This window comes from Agelaius phoeniceus, chromosome 7 (genome assembly GCF_051311805.1).
Source record: "Agelaius phoeniceus isolate bAgePho1 chromosome 7, bAgePho1.hap1, whole genome shotgun sequence".
Lineage (NCBI taxonomy): Eukaryota > Metazoa > Chordata > Aves > Passeriformes > Icteridae > Agelaius > Agelaius phoeniceus.
In genome coordinates, this window is record NC_135271.1 from 32388183 (window position 1) to 32408409 (window position 20227).

Here is a 20227-nt window from a genome sequence, read left to right on the forward strand (position 1 = left end):
CAGAAAAGTCTTAAAATTTAATGCTCCCAGTTCATGTTGTGAGACAGGTTTGCAGAGACTGTAGATGTAAATTAAGAACTAAAGGGGAGAGAGACATAGAAAAGATATTACAGTGACCAGAAGTCGTGGGGTCTCTAGATGAGTATCCTCACTTGGGTATCCTTTCCAGTGCAGCAGTGACCACAACACTTTTCCCACAGCATCTCTGTGATTTTTATTATCATCTCCTCAAATTCCCTACACCTTGCTCCTTCTTACAGTGCTATTAGCACTAATTGGAGTGCCCTTTGATCAGAATGCGTGCTGCACGGCTGCCTAGTTTTTAAGCTTGTACATGCACGTTATTAGGTCACTTAATATAAAGCCACAAGCAAAGAATAGAAAAAAGGAGGAGAAAAAAAGATGAATCTCACACCAGAGACAATTCCTTCCTGTGAGCACCTGCTGTGGCAATAGTGTGTTTGCAAGTGTCATGTCATGAGAATAAAAGTGACATGAAGGACACAGGAAAAATAGTGCCACAGAGGCTCTGGAAAACAATGCCACAGCAGCTTATGTGTAAGGCTGCAGGGAAAATGAAGGGCAGGATAGAGAAGTGCAATTGGAACAAAATAGAGACTGAGGCACCTAAGGCACTGCAGGGCAGCCAGGACTGACTAATTAAGGCTAAATGTCTACAGCCAAAAAGCTAAATAATATCCTGTTCACATAAATAAATTATTGACCAGGAAGACAGAATTACCCCTGTATTTAGCATTACTGCAGTTGCTACCGGAATACTATATAAAGTTCAATTTAGATAGAAAGTTGAAAAAAATGGAGGAAGTTCAAAAAAGAGCAGAATGATTAAAGGCTTGGAAAACATGCTTTATACCAAGATAGACCAGGAGCTCAGCCTACTTAGCATATCAAAGAGAAGGTTTAAGGGGTGATTTGATCACAGTTAAAAAAAAATCCATAGGGAACAGAATTTTCATCGTAGACATATCTTTGATCTAGCAGGCAGAGATATAACAGGTTCAACAGCTGCAAGTCAAAGGCAGACAAATTTTGAATAGAAGTGAGACAGCTTCTAACTGTGATCACACAGCTAATCAATGACTACGATGGATTATAATTTGAATTCCCTAAACCAATCTTTCTGTGAAACTCAATTTACTTGAACATGTGAATTCATGGAGATCCCATGCTATGGGGTATGACAGTCTAAGCAGTCTCCTAATGAAGGCCTAGACTTCAAGGCCAAACTTAATTTCCTGACTTTTTAACAAAGAATTTATAAACTTAAGTTCTGATTTCATTTGATTTAAAGAAGACCTGAAGCCCCCTGAAAATAAAGCTTAATTGAATTTGTTCCAGGAAATACTTTATTGAATGGCTACATCTGCCTTTGGTATATTTACAGAATTTCATATGCATTATGAAATTTATAATGAAATTACAAGTCTTATTTTGAATTTAATAAGGTTTTCCTTGCCTACCAGCAGTTTCAAAGAGAAAAATTATCTTCTCACAGCTTCCTGCTCTCTTTTTGCATGTGGGTGGGCAGACAGGATGCAAAAACCAGCTGCTTCACAGGGCAATAAGCTGTTCTTTGCCTGCAGCTCAGAGCAGTGCAATAGCAGTGTCTTTTGTAGGAATTATGGAAGTTATGATGCCATTATTTGTGTATGCTATGCAGAAAAAGGCATGTAAGCCCTAATTTTACCAGTGAGCTCATTTTTGGAGACACCATTTAGAGGGTCTTTACGTAAGCATTCCTGTCATTAATGAGTCTGGCACTTTCTTCCCCCCTCCACCCTTTTTCTTTTTCCAAGATAAGAGTTTTGATAAACTTAGCTCCAGATAAGCTGAGGTTTCTTTCCATAAGCAATTTTTTTCTGAAAAAAAAGCATCTCAAAATCTATTTCATGAAATAACATTTATTCTCTGTGTTTCTCATATTATACCCTATGCTTACTCAAACAGCTTTAATCTTGCTTGAAGTTAGGTGCTCACCTATCAGGGAGCTTTTCCCATTTCCCAATCAATTAAACAGGAGCCAAGCTTACACCCTTGGTGTAATGAGGAATTTTTCACTTATCTTTGGTATACATGCTTATACTGCTCAGCTTGTGTGTTATAAAAATTTTCCTATTATGATAATATTTTGAGCACTTGCCCAAGTGTATCAGTGCACTCAGAAAAAGCCTGTGTGGCTCTGGTTTCTGTGGAGCTGGCAAGTGAAGCAGCCTTGCAGGGCACATCTTCTCTGAAGCACAGAACCTGAATGCAGAGCTGCTGTAGCAGCTCAGCTCAGCTGCTGCAGTGCTGATCAGGACTGACTGCTCCATGGTAAACCGCATCAAGGCAGGTTTGAATTCTTCCCAGCAAGCTGCTATGTTCCAGCATGTTTTAATCATGATTAGCTGACATAAGGCAGAATAAAATTTGCTTCCTAAGGGTCAGCTGTGTCCAGCATCCTGTCAGCTTTCTGTTTACAGCTGTGCTTCAGCACGGAGCAGCTCTGCAATGCACACCAGCCCAGAGTGACAGCAGCCACACACAGGGCTGTGCTATTGGCCCAGCACAGGGGATTGTTCCCTGTGAGATATGGATACATCATTAGACACTGAAAATTAGTCCTTTGCAAAGTGTCAGAGCAAGGTCTACTTAACAGCTTAAAGACTCACTTTTCCAAATGGTGAATTTTGCTCACAGGATGGAGTGATGAGGCTGGCCCAGGTACTGTTTCCCTTCTGCAGCAAATCAATATGTGCTGAGCCAGCAGCTTGTGACACCTCCTCAGACTCAGAATTCCTTAGTGCCTGTAGTAGCCTGGCATGGGCAGCACAGGCAGAGTCAAGCTGAAACTCAGCTGCACTCATTTTCAAAGGATATAATTTTAAGGGAATCTAACGGGACAGTTAAATGGCAAAGAAATCCAACATGAGGTTTAAATGGTCTCAGAAAGCAAAAAAGGTACCACCCTGATTCTGAGGCTGCTGTGATTCAGAAGTGTTGGAGCCAGGGAGGTGCTCAGAGGAGCATCACCAGTCCCTGCCCTGTCCTTACAGACTACCTGAGGCAATATTTTGGATTCCATCAGAAATGGGACACATGGTCTGACCCTGTATAAAAATCATCCTTCTGCCTGTGACCAAATGGGAGATTGTTATTACAGGAGAAGCTTGTCCTATGATAATTCTTTCAAAAATCAAGAACTTTAGCAATCAAGACTGTAGGTATCTGCTTTGAAGGGGAAAAGAAAAACACTTCTCAAGGATACAGTCAAGATGAATCTTAATAAGCACAAAGTTTTTCTCATCTCTTTGTTCTTCTAAGAAGAGATAGGTCAATGTCATTGTTATTTAAACCATCTAAAATGTCTTTTAACTATGGCATTGCTGTACAGACATTGGGATGATTGGTTGCAGGGTAATTTGGTGGAACTTTACCAATTTATTTTACTAAGGTGTTCAATAATTTTGTCATGTACTCCTAAAATCTTACTTAAAAAGTTGTGGCTGCTGCAGTAATTATGTCTGAGTTAAATTTAGGTGTATGCCAGGGCCTTCATACAGTGGGTGAGCCACAACTGCAGTGTATGCACACCCATGGCCATCAGAGCCACTGGAAGCTGGGTAGGTTTTTGCAGGGTTTACATATTTGATAACTGTCACAAGTGCTCGTGAGCAACGAACTGAAACCCCTGGAAATACTGATCAGGAAGTTTTGAAGAAATTATGAAAACATTTTTTTAGATAGATTGTAATTATTCTAATAAACAACTGTACATTATTTCAAAAAGGACTGTTTAGCTCAGTGATCAGACAGAAGGGAGAATCCACATCCAGAAGCATTTGACAGAATTTTTAGTAAATTTTGGCATTTTAACAGTGAGTGCTGTGAGTGATAATGCTTAGTGAAATTCATTATGTCATTTACTCTAAAACTGTTATCCTGCTGAGAAAATAGCACTGCTTGTTTAAAATTGGGTCAGAAATCACCTTAAAACTTTTAGAGATAATGGCTATGGTTTGAATTTTATAATTTTTTTAATTCTTTTTGAAACAGGTCATTTTTATTTTCTGGAAGGGCAAAATGATGCTCTGCTTTGTGGAAACAGCTCTGATGCTGGGTAAGAACGAATTTCATCATATTATTGCACCATGTAGAAATTAGATCTATATTCCATAGATGCACAGTTCTAGTGGGGGTTATTTTGAGTGACCACTTCCTTTCACATAAGAAAGACTTTTATACTGGGCTTAAGTTCTGTATTCTTGATCAGAGCTCAGTGGACTGCTTGGTAAACTGAGTGTTTGCATGATGAATAAGTAATTTAGTATCAGTATAGCTCCTGCCTGGTAGATAAATAAAGAAAGAGCAATACCTGATGATGAAACCTGGCAAAACATGTTATTTTGCAGTTCTGGCTGCACAAATGAGTACACTAACATCCAGGTGATAATATTAAAATATGATTAAATAGGTAATGTCCAGTTTGTCTTTGTAGGCAGTGCCCAGAAGGATATACTTGTGTGAAAGCTGGCAGAAATCCCAATTATGGCTACACAAGTTTTGACACATTCAGCTGGGCATTCTTGTCACTGTTTCGGCTAATGACTCAGGACTTCTGGGAAAACCTTTATCAATTGGTGAGAAATTTTTAATGAAAAATAGACCAAATATGTTTGTATCAGTGATGCAAAAGGACAAGAGTCTATTTTCTTATCTGAATTTTAACAGTATGAAAAAAATAACTGCTAACATATACTTGCTTATAAATGTATTATTATTTCCAGACTCTTCGTGCTGCTGGGAAGACATACATGATATTTTTTGTTCTGGTGATTTTTCTGGGCTCTTTCTATCTGATAAACCTGATCCTGGCTGTGGTCGCCATGGCCTATGAAGAACAGAACCAAGCAACCTTGGAAGAAGCAGAGCAGAAGGAGGCAGAATTTCAACAGATGCTGGAACAACTGAAGAAGCAACAAGAAGCAGCACAGGTATCATTTATGGTGTAATAATGCAGGACTGTGAGGAAGTGAGTTTACTGGAGATATTCAACTTCTGCTTCCCAAAACTGGAAATACAAAGCACCCTGTTGGTCTTTCCATGACTGAGTTAGCTCAGAGGTTTTCTATTCTGCACTGAAGAAGGGTATATTCAAAACTAGGTATGGGCTGTTCACTCTGTTTTTCTAGTCTAGTGCAATTAATGCAGTCTGGTCAATTTCTGCATTTAAAATTTACTCATGAATGATGAGAGAAGTCTATGACCAACACATATCTTGAGTCAACTGATTAATAGTAATTAGAAGAAAAACCTAGGGAGAGGATACCCTATGGAAAGTGTTGGGAAGTGGGACTTCTGGAGTAGAAATTATGTATAAGTAAATTAAAGAAAAGAAAACATTAGTTCATGGTTTGCTCAATTCCTTCTGCACCATGGCAGGCAGCAGCAGTGGCAGCAGCAGCAGTAACAGCATCTGCAGAGTCCAGGGAGCCCAGTGCTGGAGGAGAAGCAGGAGGCCTCTCAGAAAGCTCCTCAGACGCGTCAAAATTGAGTTCAAAGAGTGCAAAAGAGAGGAGAAATAGAAGGAAAAAAAGGAAACAGAAAGAGCAGTCTGGAGGAGAGGAAAAAGATGAAGATGAATTTCACAAGTCTGAATCGGAAGACAGCATCAGAAGGAAAGGTTTCCGATTGTCTATTGAAGGCAATAGACTGACATATGAAAAGAAATATTCTTCTCCACATCAGGTATTGCCTATAGTTTTTTTTTTTGGTAAAAACATATTTAAAGCATCATAGGCTGTTGCAAAACTCTTTTAGTCTTCCTAAAGTACAGTAATATGATTCTACTTCATAAACAAAGGAAATTCTGATACTTTATATTACTGTTGCTAGGGCTTGAGAGGAAGTGCTCTAACTGCTAGATTGCCTTGTAAAAAAACCCCTCAGAATTAAATGTAACCTCATATCTCTGTTATTTTAATGGCATTATTTAAAAATAATATTAAAATATTCTCTGATTATGGAGGGTTCCTTTTAGCATGATTACATATAACCGGTTAAAATGCTACAATATTTTTCTGTTATGATAGTCTCACATTTTCCTCTTGTTTCAATGATGTTTGAGCCAATGTTTGTCACTATGGGCAAGATCCCTCATACATGAAAGAGAGTGCATGTATGGACTTCCTTTTTTTCTCAGTGGGAATAATGCAACTAATCTATTTGGCAACTTCAGCTGAAAAAGGAGTGTTCAGCACTGGTTTTGTCTTAAGAATCCATAAACAGTGATACTTCTATCTGCAAAATATATCTCTAATGAAATACATGCAAAAATTTCACAGCAGCGTGTAGCTTCTGGGTAATATGGTTACTCTTATTTAAGAAAAAAAGAAAACCAATGCTAATCTAATAACAGTGCTAAGTTTGAGGATTTCAGCTAATATTCACATATTTTTTATTTACCTGCAGTCTTTGCTGAGCATTCGTGGCTCCCTGTTTTCCCCAAGGCGCAACAGCAGAACAAGTCTTTTCAGCTTCAGAGGTCGAGCAAAGGATGTAGGATCAGAAAATGACTTTGCTGATGATGAGCACAGCACTTTTGAAGACAACGACAGCAGAAGAGATTCTCTCTTTGTGCCGCGCAGGCACGGAGAAAGGCGCAACAGCAACATCAGCCAGGCCAGTAGGTCATCCAGGATGCTGGCAGTGTTTCCAGTGAATGGGAAGATGCACAGCACCGTGGATTGCAATGGGGTGGTTTCCCTGGTTGGTGGACCATCTGTTCCTACATCGCCTGTTGGACAGCTTCTGCCAGAGGTGATAATAGATAAGCCAGCTACTGATGACAATGTAAGAAAGTTTTAAATAGCTCAGGCATGGTGGCCTTTTCTTACTGCACCAGCCAGTGTTTTCTACAGAATGGAACCCTTGGCAATGCTTCCTGGTTGGTCAAGCTATGAATGCTCCTGCATCTTGTAAACTCTTTAGTTAATAAAGCAGCTAAGATAGGTTTGCAAGCTAAGCATTTACTTACAAAGATTCACATAACTAACAAATGCAAGTCACAGTTTCCAAGTCATAGAATAATAACTTACACATTCATAAAAATGCTATGCTTCCCTGTATTACTGTGCCATACTTTCCTTTAGCTGATCTAAAGGTCCATTTAGCTATTGTAGTTGATATGCAATGGAAAATATTATACAAAAATGTTATATAACTGCAATCAATATGATGCTGTATTACCACTATCAAAATTAGCATTATTAGTTAATTTTGATATCACTCTTCCTTATCAGCCTGGTTAAAAATGTAAGGAAGTTGTCAATTCCTTACTACCATTTATTTCTCATTCCTATATATTTTCCATCCATTTTTGGTGGAGTATTGTAGAATAGACAACAAAGAGTTCATTGGAAGATCAAAGTTCAATACATACTTCTAAAAATGCAAATGTCTGCGTGAACATATTGGCAGCACGTATTGCTGCCATTCTCTTACCACACAAAAGTAAGAGAAAATGTCTCCAAAAAATTTCTTGCTTAGTTCAAATTTGTCTACTCAGACTGCTAAAAAGTACTAGCATGAGGAAGCATGAGGAAGTCAGACTTTTCTTACTTACTACAGTTTGATTAGGAGAAAAGACTATTATGTTGCAAACCCCAGAATATCCTGTCAACAGGAGCAAGGAAAAAAAAATTACAGTTTGAAAAATTTTGTGCGATATTTTGGACTCAACCCTTTTCCATTTGTTTAAATTTGTTTAAATGTTTAAAGACTTTTCATATCTTAAAGAAAAAAATGCAAAAATTGAGTAAATAAACTCTCTGTCAATCTTCAACTGTAGGTACCTGTGACCCAATGGAATTCTAAAATTATTTAAAAGTTACTGAAAAGTAATAAAAGTCCGACATGATAAAATACTAAGTGCACGGAGCACGTGTCCAAGCTAAGACACTACTAACAGGCTTATGTCGTATTTGCTTATCTGGTTGTTTCTCCAACGTAGTCTCATCTACTCTCGTTCTCTGTATAGGGCACCACGACAGAACCAGAAATGAGGAAGAGAATATCAGGTTCTTTTCACGTTTCTATGGACTTCTTGGAAGATCCAGCTTTAAGGGAAAGAGCCATGAGTATTGCTAGCATCCTCACAAACACTGTGGAAGGTGTGTGCTATGCATAGCTTAATATTTAATACTGTTTTTCCCATAGATTTCTAAAAGTTTGAGTTGAAACTTGAAAACAGATTTAAAATAGCTTAAGTACAGATAACATCCAACAAACTGACATGTATTTATCAGTAAAATCAAAACTCTTTATTTACTAAGGTTATTACATAACTAAGCATTAAAGTTATTATATAAGGAAGCATTTTGTCTCATTGTTTTGTCACCATCTAACTCATGTGCATGGTCATAACTGAGTGGGTACTTATGCATAGTAATTAAAAATGTATTATTGGACACAAAAAAACCCACTGAACATTTTTCAAACATATGCAACTCTTGTTAAAATATATAAGCATTTTTACAGTTATATTGGTTCAGTCATTCTGTAAAGCTACTCTAGGTGATCAAAATGGTTTTCTTCTTGAATTCAGAATGAGCATTTTCACTTAAATGGTACAAATTTCAGAATAAAAAATATTTTCATACTTGAACAGTAGGTGAGGGAAACAACCTGAAGTGTAATCAAGGAAAAATTAAATGCATAATACAAACCAATGCATCAGCTGACGCTGATGGGCATAGTGATTGTAATACAAAGAAGTTGTGCTTGCAGATAAGCTTTGAACATAGCAAATATATTCAATAGCAATTTTTAAAGGCTTTCTTTAAAAGCCCGGTGGAATGGGGGCTTAAAGGAGGTTGATCAGTACCACTGCAGACTGAAAACTTGACTGGTACAATTCATATTTGAATGAGCAATGTTAGAGAAATCACATAGTTACAAATATAAACTTTCTTTTCCCCACAGAACTTGAAGAATCAAGACAGAAATGCCCACCATGTTGGTATAAATTTGCAAATATTTTCTTGATCTGGGACTGCAGTCCGCATTGGTTAAAAGTTAAGCATATCGTCAACTTAGTGGTAATGGACCCATTTGTTGACCTGGCTATTACAATTTGCATTGTTTTAAATACACTCTTTATGGCTATGGAACATTATCCAATGACCGAAGAATTCAATAATGTACTTTCAGTTGGAAATCTGGTAAGTTTGTTGGGGTTTTACATTCATGATTTGGAAGGGAGTGTGCCTGTAATAAGTGAAAGAAAAGGTTTTAACAGCTTTTTGGGTATTTACTGGCCTTCAGATATAAGTATCAGAAACATTTTTGGAAATTTGACTGTCAACCCTGACTCATGTAGCTTAGGATACTGTAAAATCAATATACTGCTGTATTCTGCAAAATCAAATTAAAAATTTAAAAATTGGCTCCAATGCTACATTAAGTAATGCCCATCTTAAGCAGAGTTTGATTTGTGCAGCTACTAAACCAGGAAATACATTGTTTCCATGAAACAGACACTATGCAAATAAATGCAGTGTTAATTTCTCAATCAATACAATACAAATCTTTAAATTATGAATGTGTTTTTAATTGCTGTTTCCTGAGCAGAAACTTACAATTGATAAAAGATCCCTTTAAAAGCATTTCTAGAATTTTCTTGTGCAAAAGTCTTTTTATATGGATAAGTGGATTGTTTTCTTCCTATGTTTTATGTAAAAAAAATATCCCACAGTACTTTTTCCTCTCCTATTTTTTATTGTTTTTATCCTCTGATAATTAGTAAGACGTATTTTCCTCAGGTTGTCAGCTGTATTTTCTCCCTTTCTCTCTGCTTCAAAAAGATAAATTATTCAAGATTTCATGAGTTAACTTTTTGTAGCTCTCCTGCTTTTGAACTGACATGTTTGATCACATAGAAGAATCTGCAGCTACAGTCCTACTTTATCTCCTTCTTGAAGAATTGATTTCTTATAATGTGATTTTTAATAATCCTTGTTTCGTAATGAGGAACAAATAGATCATGTAAATAACTATAAAATTTGAGGGGGAGAATTAATACAAAATTGTACAATTGATTTTCATATACTTAATATAAGGGAAATGCCGAACCTCTGTTTCTTTATAAAATGTAAAATCTTGTAGCATTTTATAAGTTTGTTTTCCAAACAAGAAAATTCCATATAAATCTTCGTGTACCTCTGACTACAAAGGGAGTGTGCAAGAACCTGTCCATAGGCACCACATTCTTCCAGTTTTAGGCTCCCTGACACAAACCCCTTCTGCAATAGAGAGGATCTCAGAGCTTGCCTCCTCCAGCAGCTCCACTTTAATGCTTCTTGTGCTGTTCTGATTGTTAGGAACCTGTCAGCATTTCAAACTGTATCATTTTTATCATTTTATGTCATCTTAAAAATTGGTAACCTTTCCCTCTCTGGTGTTTGTATCTAGAGTGTAAAGACTGTAACAATCTATCTTGAGTATTGGTGTTCCTAGGCAGAGCAAGTCAGACTTCTTTCCTGTCTCCTGACTATCCCACTTAGATTATTCTCTTTAGCTGTCCTATTTTCTTTTCAGCTTGCTGAAAAATGGGTTATCAAAACCAGAAAAAAAAAAAAAAAACCAAAACCAAAAAAAACCTTTCAGAGCAGGGCTCAAGCAGTTTTTAACTTCAGTGACTTTAGTACATTCCTATCCTAAAAGAAATTCTCCCAAGACTTCTTTCAGAGCTACTCAGGGTTATTACTTTGGTGTGTCTTAAATTTAATTCCTACTTCATTCAGCATATAAACTCATGATGAGAAACCACTCCCAGCAGCACTTTGTTTAAAATGCATTCTTAAATATTCTTTTATTCCTGACATTGAAGTGTCTGAGCCAACCAGCTTTGCTGCTACTTCTGGGCACATCCAGGTAGAAGTTACTCAGCTTCAGGAAATTGTTGTACCTCAGCACATCATAATGTATCTCAGTTGCTGTATCAACTGAGGTACATTATAATATACCATTTATTCATCTGGCATGAATAATCACAGCTCTGTTGAACTGAACTATAGGCGGGTCATAGCAGGCAAGAAGCTGCCCCCCTTTAGTCTTAGATTTGGCCGAATTTGTATACCAAGAAAGAGCAATACCATATAATTTCTTGGAAAGCACTCTGGTTTATGTTCTGAAAATCAAATTTGCGACATTGTACTGCACATGAGAAAGTCCATATCGTTTAAATGTTATAAAACAGAAGTTTATGCAATTTGCTTAGTATAAAATTTAATTGATAGAAAAATTACCTGGTTTTCTGACACTTGTTAAGGGAAGGTGGGCATAATAAATCACTACAGTAAATATAACTATTTTTAAGTATTTCTTTTGGATAACACATAGCTTGAATTAAACTAGAATGGAGTATTATGTTTCACCTTGCAATAACAAACTGCCTTTTGAACCCAGGTCTTCACTGGAATCTTCACAGCAGAAATGTTTCTCAAGATAATTGCAATGGATCCTTACTATTATTTCCAGGAAGGCTGGAATATTTTTGATGGCTTTATTGTAACCCTTAGCTTGGTTGAACTTGGTCTTGCGGATGTGGAAGGACTATCTGTTCTTCGGTCATTCAGATTGGTAAATATACTTCAATTGTACTGATTTTTCAATGTGGCTTCATGAAAATAATGTTATTTTTGTCTTAAAAACTTTGCTTGATCTTTGCCATGACATTGATCCTGAGGACAGTTTCATTAACACAAATCCTTACTAATTGTGGTACTTTACAGTCTTCAATAGAAATTGATAGAGATCCAGATAGCAGTGGGTGCTCTGGGCCTATTTCCATTGTATCCATTGTAGATACACAATTTAAACATCCCACCATGCAGACATAAATTGACTCAGTACAGGTGTTATGCTCTGATTGGCATCACAGGAACAGATCTCTAGAAACACTAGTTGAAAAGTTGTCCAGATTATTTTAACCAGTGAGCCCTAGATTTTAAGCTCAAATCAGTAGCTTCTTTGGCCTTCAGTAAAAGCTATGCTTTCAGAATACCAAATTACAATTTTACAAATTTTTCTTGAAGGAAACTTCCATCTTCATGCTTTTAGACAAGATGATACCCTCTGAACAATCCAACTAAAGGCATATTTTGCAGCAATATCCTTCCACAAATTAACTTTAAAATATCCTTGTGTCTTTCTGGTTCTCCTAACAATATTTTTCTTTCCTTCCAGTTGCGAGTTTTCAAATTGGCAAAATCCTGGCCAACACTAAATATGTTGATAAAAATCATTGGTAATTCCGTGGGAGCTCTGGGGAATCTGACCCTGGTGCTGGCCATCATTGTGTTCATTTTCGCTGTGGTTGGGATGCAGCTCTTTGGGAAAAACTACAAGGAATGCGTCTGCAAAATTGCAAGTGACTGTGTGCTCCCTCGCTGGCACATGCAAGATTTCTTCCACTCTTTCCTGATTGTGTTCCGAGTGCTGTGTGGAGAATGGATAGAAACCATGTGGGACTGCATGGAGGTTGCTGGCCAAGCCATGTGCCTTACAGTCTTCATGATGGTCATGGTGATTGGAAACCTAGTGGTAAGTAATCAAAGTGTTAACAAAAAATGATTTGGCAAGAGAGTGGTCTCAGTCCTGAAGTGAACTAAGTGCTCTGGCTCTGCTTCAACAAAGCACTTAAGCAGGTGGTTTCAAGAAATGCTTAAAGTTAAGCTTAAGAGCTTTTTTGGAAAGAGAACAAAATATTCTGCCATGTCAAAATCCTAAGAATGTCAGAGCAGGTACTTAAGAATGTGACTAATTTCTCTTTTGGCCCTTTGAAAATATTTTGTGCTCCAAATAATTTTAGTACATGGGCTCTTTATAAACCATTTGCTGTGGATTTTTTTATTATTTATACCATATGATTAGTCACCTGAATAATCTAATTTCTGTTGTGAGATGGGCTAAATTAAATTTTTTAATGATGCTGAACAGCAAATCTGACAGCTCCATTTTTAGATTATAAGCTTTGACACCAAAATATTTACATAGTGTGGGGAATTCAAGACACATTTACAGAGATATTAGTAAGTTGTACAAATATTTTTGAATAGTGAGCAGGACCTAAGCTAAGTGAAATAAACTTGATTTTTATGGAGAAGAGAAAAATTTTTGATAGTACTTTTTTGGTTATGGTGAGTTATTGGGATTTTAGTCTTTGATGTCAATAATAGGACATTTTTAAAATAAAATAAATTTGTTTTAAAATAAACTCTAGAACATATTTTTTAAATCTTTCTGCAGGTACTGAACCTATTTTTGGCCTTGCTCTTGAGCTCATTTAGTGCAGACAACCTTGCTGTGACAGACGATGATAATGAAATGAACAATCTCCAGATTGCTGTGGCAAGAATGCAGAAAGGCATAGATTATGTGAAGAGAAAAGCACGTGAATTCATCCAAAAAGCCTTTGTTAAAAAACAGAAAGCTTTAGATGAAATCAAGCCACTTGAAGATTTAAACAACAAAAATAGCTGTATTTCTAACCATACGACAGTGGAACTAAGCAAGGACCATGACTATATTAAAGATGCAAATGGAACCACCAGTGGTATAGGCACAGGCAGCAGTGTGGAAAAATACATAATTGATGAGAGTGATTACATGTCATTCATAAACAACCCAAGCCTTACTGTGACAGTGCCCATTGCTGTGGGTGAATCCGACTTTGAAAATCTAAACACAGAAGAATTTAGTAGTGAATCAGACCTGGAAGAAAGCAAAGAGGTATTTAGATATTTTTTTGCATTCTCTCTGATCTTTTGAGGGTCTTTGTTATGTGGGATTTTGTTTGATTAGGTTGTTTTTACTTCTCATAAGCCAGTGTATTCCATTCTTAATAATTTATTTTGACATTTCTTTGTAGATAGGCATAAATGAGTGTATAAAGGAGGACTTCATTCTTGATGAACAGAAGTGTGAGAAAGAGTTAAAAAATTAAAGCTTCCTAGAGGGGATAAGAGGCCATGTAATGGGAGACTCAACTAATCCATAAAAACTATGCATGGTCCACATGGTAGTTGTAACAACTTGTAGGGGACAGTGCCTTTGCCCCAGTGTTATTCCACCAGAAATTTGTGTTTGCCTTCTGTGAAAAGGGTCCCATGAGGAGTGTGATACATCTTCTCTCTGCCCCTTGAAAAAGCATATATAAACCAGAAAACCTATAAATAGTTTATGTAACTCCTTTAGACATTCCTTTAGACATAGGAATTCTTTTTTAAACTGTCAGCTCTTCTGCACCTAGATTCCCATGAAAAGAAGGCTTAACCATAGACTCTCCCATATACTTCAAATTCACTTGGTTGTTAAAATTGAAAAGTACCAACATTAGTAGATTAAAACATCTACTGTTGCTAAAGGAATGCTTTATATCAAACTATTGATATAAAGCCTTTTTGAGAACTGTAATTTTAAAAACCGTATTAAAGCTATAACTGTTCCATTATATAACTTTTTGTATGTGGCTATTTTAGCAAAATAATTTAAATTGATTTGATGACTTTGTAAAACAGCTACACCCTCAATGACTTATTTTGTTGCCATTTTAGTTGAATTAGAAAATTGCCTTTCCAGACACTTAACAACATTAATTTTCTCACTTGAGAAACCTCAGCCTTAACCAGCTAGTTCCCATTTTGGTTGCAATGCAATTTTTTTTACAGGATAGCTCATCTTCCCCCTTCTGTCCCAGTGTTGTATTGCTACCAGTGCTTCAGACACCAACTTTTAGGGCAGCTGAATTCTTTATCACAATCCTTTCAGTGTGTGTAAGAGCCCTCTAGTGCTCTCAGCAAAAATTCGATGTTAAGCTAAGTGAGATTTTTGGATCCTCCTCCAAGAAAGGACACCTGTACAAAACAGCCTCTCCCCACAGCAACTTATTTCAGAGACAATGTTGTTCGTACTTCCTAATTAATATCTGCAGCATTAATAATTATTTCCTGTTAAATATTAGCTAAAATGTCTATAATTAATTTGACTTATTGACTTATGAACCAGTGCTACAATAAAGATTCTTAAAATTTCTTTCAGCACATTATGAACCACCCCCAGCATGAAGAATTTCAAAATAAAACATTTAAACAAAGATCCTTTAGAAGAAAGCAATGACATATCATCTACTCTCCACAACTACATTTGTGCTGTCCAGTCCAGTCTTCCAACCCACCACAGAGCAGACAGCCAAATAGAGAGACACCAGCTGGTTTATGACTGACCAAGGGAGAATTAATCCTGTTTAGATACAGACTCAGTTTAGGAAAGCTTAGGGAAGCTCTCTGCTGATGTGCTGCTACCTGTAGGAACAGGGTTACCTTTTATCCCATTGAAGCTGTGACACTTCTGGCATATGGCTACTAGTGCTTTAATAATTGTTAGTGTTTGGGGGGTTTTTTGTCCTCAATAGGGAAAGGGCTGCTGCCACCCAGCACTGATGAACCTGGGCAGAGGCTGAAGTGAGGTGGGGGTCAGCCTCTTTCCCCAAATAAGAAGAGACAGGATGAGGAAATGGCCTCAAGTTGCACTAGGGGAGGTTTAGATTGGATACTGGGGAAAAATTCTCCCCTGACAGGATTGTCAAGCCCTGGAAAAGGCTGCCCAAGGAAGAGACCTAATTGTCATACCTGAAGGTATTTAAGAGATGTGGCACCTGGGGACATGGTTTATTGGTAGTCTTGGCAGTGCTGAGTTTGTAGTTATACTCAGTGATCTATATTGCAGTTGTTTCATTATTTTGTTTAGCCATACATATTTAAATATATTTCCTTCACAATTTTGCCCAAGTTTTAGCCATGATGCCAAAGACATAGATTGTAACCAGGTTCCAGCTGCATGTTATGTGTTACAACAGTTTTTGGATTTTTAGGATGAGAATTAGCTTAAGTGCATTGTTTTTTTCTTTTTTTTTTAATTTGGTTTCCAGCTTATGCCTCACTCTCTTTATGCTTATCATGTTGTTGAAAATTTGTTGATAAAACACCATCTGATTTTTTACGGGCATAAACTGCCTCAGGCTTATTGTATGCAGATTCTGCTTCACTCTGAGCTAGACTTTCAGCAAATTTAATCTGGATTTACTAACCCCTGAAGTATGGCCTTCTCTGCTTTTTTTCCTCATTCCTCTGAGCTCCCACCTCATTTATGGAGTTATTTTTAGCCTCTTACTGATTTTCAGTAGACACTACAAATTCCTGTATATTTTTTTAAGCTTCATTATTTCTATGTAGGTCAAAAGATCATTATGACTTATGGGTTGTTGTGGTCATACATCTTCTCAGACTTAGCATTACCCATATTTTTCAGTTTAAAGCACAATTTTATTTGAAATCTGATCTGTTACTGATACACCTTCTATTTAATAGATTGAGGCACTACAGGAGGAAAATCAGACTGTAAAAATTTCTCAGATGTTTATCAACAATTTACTTACGTTGCATTCTAGAACATTCAAAAGTATTGTCTAATTTTCTTATTCCAGAATCAAATAATATTTGTTTTTAAATTATTTACTGTTCATTTGTGATGCTTCTTTCCTTTACAGAAGTTAAATTCATCCAGTTCATCTGAAGGCAGCACAGTTGATATTGGACTTCCTGCAGAAGAACAACCAGAAGCTGAACCTGAAGAAGCCCAGGAGCCAGAGGCCTGCTTCACAGAAGGTATCTGGGAGAAAAACACTAGTAATAATTATTAATACAATTACAGAACTATTTTCTATGTAAGTTAAGTATTAAGATTTATTAATCATATTTCCCTTTTGTTATTGTTTAAGTTCTGATTATTGGCAGTAGTACTTTTACTCCATAATATATTACATGGAAACTGATACCACAATTATACTATGTACTGGATAAACAGTTAAGAAAACATTTTATTGGAAATGTATCTCAATTTTTAAAATAAGAAAAAGTATGGTATTGAAAGTTTTGTTTTAGTATGCTAGTGTACTTTCAGAGTTTAGTAACAGATAGTAAACACACTTTAAAAATATTCTTCATAGATATCTAAGTGTTTTATAAAGTATACATTACTACAATAGCTGTTTAGTGATAAATGAAAACTCCACCTAGATGGTCTTGTGAAAAATGCTAAATGAATCTTCAACAAATTGGCTAAAGGAGAAGGAAGAGCCTTGTGTGCCACCTGGGGAAAGAGCAGTCTATCCTGGTGGATTCCTTCATCTTTCATTCTTCCTTCTATTGTCCCACAATTCAATAAAACCCCAAGCTGGTCATAAATGTTTTTCCAATGGCATTTCCTTGGGAGAACCCTTATGGATGTGTGCATGTGAAGGAGGTGGAGAAATAAATATTATTTTAAAACAGTAATATAAGGATACAAATGCCATTTTTTGTACCTGTAAACAAAAGTTAGATTTATGTATTGGAGAATAAGTGCTATTGTCAGGTTGGATTACTTCTGGACATGATACCAGATCATTCTTTAGAAATTTACATTGAGCTTGTAAGAGGTAGTACCATAACAGTCTAGGATTTGTCATGGAAAAATACCATTATTTATTACTAGTATTTTTCTACATAAAATTCAGCAGCTAAATCATAAAAGTGTAAAATAAATTAGGGGCACAAGTTAGAGAAATTAGCTGGTACTGAAAAGCCCAGACTTTAGCTAAAAGACTTAGAATTTTTTAATGCAATGAATGCAACGTTGTCTGAATTGAGTATCCTGAACAAAAGAAGGTACAGTTTAATATCATTAGCCCATCTCTTACTACATCTACCTACCTGACATTTGGATGAGTTTGTATATTTTAACTCTTATTTTGTATTCTGTAATTTGGCTTCATGTCTGATGGACTTTTATCTTTTTGTGTGCACTGTACTGATCACTTCTCGATAAATGAGAAATGCATTCTTCTCACTTGTTTATTTAAGTGAAAATTCCAATTGTCTCAATGATATCTTTTTCTTTGAGGAAAAAGAACGTTATCTAGGTGAAAATCAATTGGTTTTTACTAAATAGCACAGTAAAGATAGCATTGTATCATTAACAGAATGCATAACCAAAATTAATGCAACTCAACAAAATCTCGCCTTTTTTTCTCCTCTCATTACATAAAATGTTCTAAAGGCTGTGTAAGAAGGTTCAAATGCTGTCAAGTAAGTATCGAAGAAGGGAGAGGAAAACAGTGGTGGAACCTTAGAAAAACCTGCTTCAGAATTGTTGAACACAACTGGTTTGAGACTTTCATTGTCTTTATGATTCTCCTCAGTAGTGGAGCTCTGGTAAGTAAAACATGAACAGAATGTTTCCATGTTGTCAGAAAACTCCTTAAAATTGTCTCTTCTAACACTGCTTTAACTTAACACAATTCCATGTCTTCAAATGATAGGACTAAATTTTATTCAGGCCTTGGGAAAAACAGCAAAAACAGTGTCTTCTTAACAACATGTAGAAAAAACAGCAGACATCAGTGATTAGAGAGAGCCTACCTCTATTGCTGGAAGTGGCAGTGATATGCCTCAGGCAAAGAGAAACCACATGTGAAGAGGAGAATGTGCTAAACTTTCTTATTTGAGTGTGCTCCCTCCTTTCTCTGCTGTTTACTGCTGTAGCTGAGGGAAAAGGACTGTCACTGTTGAGTGTTTGGAGCTATAATGGCATAAACAGTTCAAAACACCTTGCAAGGGCCAGGGCTGGCTTATGTAGTCCTATAAATGTTGTGTGCTTGAACAGTAAAAAGAAGCTAAAACTGTGTGGGGTTTTTTGATTCCTTTCTAAGAATAAGAGGTGATTATTTAGACTTACAATTCAGCTTCACCTGACATACTTATGTAGACTGAAGGGACATCTGCAAAAACATGAATTTGCTCTAACAATCATGCAAGGGCAGAATAAAGGGAAGCCAACTATAATAAAAATCTATAACAATAAATTAAATAAACCCTAACAATAATATGGGTTTTTTTTAAAGATACAAATAATGATGAAGAATAAAGAAATTATAGAAGAATTTTTAAATTAAAGTGAGCCTGTATAAATACACTGAGGTGATGTTTCTTAGGCAAACTACTTGCTGTGAGATAATGCAGAGCATATCTAGCATCTACTGTGACAGATTTAGTTACCCTTTGGCAAATTACTTAACTTCCTACCTAATAAACCAAGTTGTATTTCAAAATTGTATTATAAGCTCATTAGACCACTGCCAACACTTTAAAATGCTGTTAATACTGTTAGCAGTTTATGATAATATCTATCCCTAGTTTCAGCTACATCTCTAAGAATTATTCTGCTTTTGTTTGGTCTAATATTGACACAACCATCAGAAAAAAAACTTTCATGCAATACCATGTGACGCCTTCCCTGTCATTTAAAATCCTCCAAATAACAAAAGAAGATCAAGTTTACACCACTGAATTTTGGTTCATATAACTAAGTGGAGATAATCTTCAGTGACAAGAAACTTACATGAGAAAAGTAGTGGAAAGAGATCTGAAAAAGGTGAATTTCTATAACTATATTTAGAGGAAGTGTTAATACCTTGTGCTTGTGGCCTAAGGTGTGTTATGCAAAGAACCTTTACTTTGTGAAAACATTTCAAAGACCATGGATTAGCCCAAGCCTCTGGAGATGTGAGACTCTGCTCTCCCTTTGAAGTCCTTTGTGATAGTGAAGAGGTCTCTTGGTACCCACCAGCTCTGCATCCCATATTCACCCCAAGGCCATGCTCCAGACAAGTCTCACTGTCACCACGGGCAGGAAATGCAGCAGGCAGAGCAGGGCAGGGAGCAGACACATTTCCCTGCCAGGAGTGCTGCTCACTCAGCCTCTGGCATCCCCCACCCGCACAAAGGAAATCGCAAGTGCTGACCTCCCAGTTTTAGGGAATACAGGAGTGTCAGGTTCCACAGTGCCTGATGCAAGTAACCAGAACACACAGACCTTAGTTTGATGTCTGATATACAAACACCAATTATTTGAACTGACAGACATCAAGTAGTTCAAAAGCAGGCTGAGTAAAAATGAATGTTAGTATCAAAAAATATCCAAATCTTTGCAAGCTAGCAGATCATTCCAGTTCTTCCAGCTTGATAAAATCAGACTCCATAAGAAATAATAGCAGAATTGAAATTTGAAAGCAATTAAAGGAAAAAAAAATTATGAAAAGCAGGAGCTATTTGTTTTTTCAATTGCCTAA

General features: G+C 36.6%; 1 protein-coding gene across 5 annotated transcripts in view; it reads left to right on the top strand.

The window, feature by feature from the left end:
* LOC129122357 (sodium channel protein type 1 subunit alpha) overlaps positions 1-20227 on the top strand; it is an 89875-nt gene that overhangs the window by 40746 nt on the left and 28902 nt on the right. For 3 of the 5 annotated variants that reach the window (XM_077181453.1, XM_077181451.1, XM_077181452.1), the window contains 12 exons: positions 4057-4120; positions 4499-4640; positions 4788-4994; positions 5443-5748; positions 6472-6852; positions 8039-8171; positions 8983-9221; positions 11467-11640; positions 12247-12603; positions 13309-13791; positions 16607-16724; positions 18157-18311. In XM_077181453.1, coding sequence (XP_077037568.1) covers positions 4057-4120; positions 4499-4640; positions 4788-4994; positions 5443-5748; positions 6472-6852; positions 8039-8171; positions 8983-9221; positions 11467-11640; positions 12247-12603; positions 13309-13791; positions 16607-16724; positions 18157-18311 — 2759 coding nt within the window. The remainder of the gene's footprint in view (positions 1-4056; positions 4121-4498; positions 4641-4787; positions 4995-5442; positions 5749-6471; positions 6853-8038; positions 8172-8982; positions 9222-11466; positions 11641-12246; positions 12604-13308; positions 13792-16606; positions 16725-18156; positions 18312-20227) is intronic. The other 2 variants (XM_077181456.1, XM_077181454.1) reach the window with 1 other exon arrangement.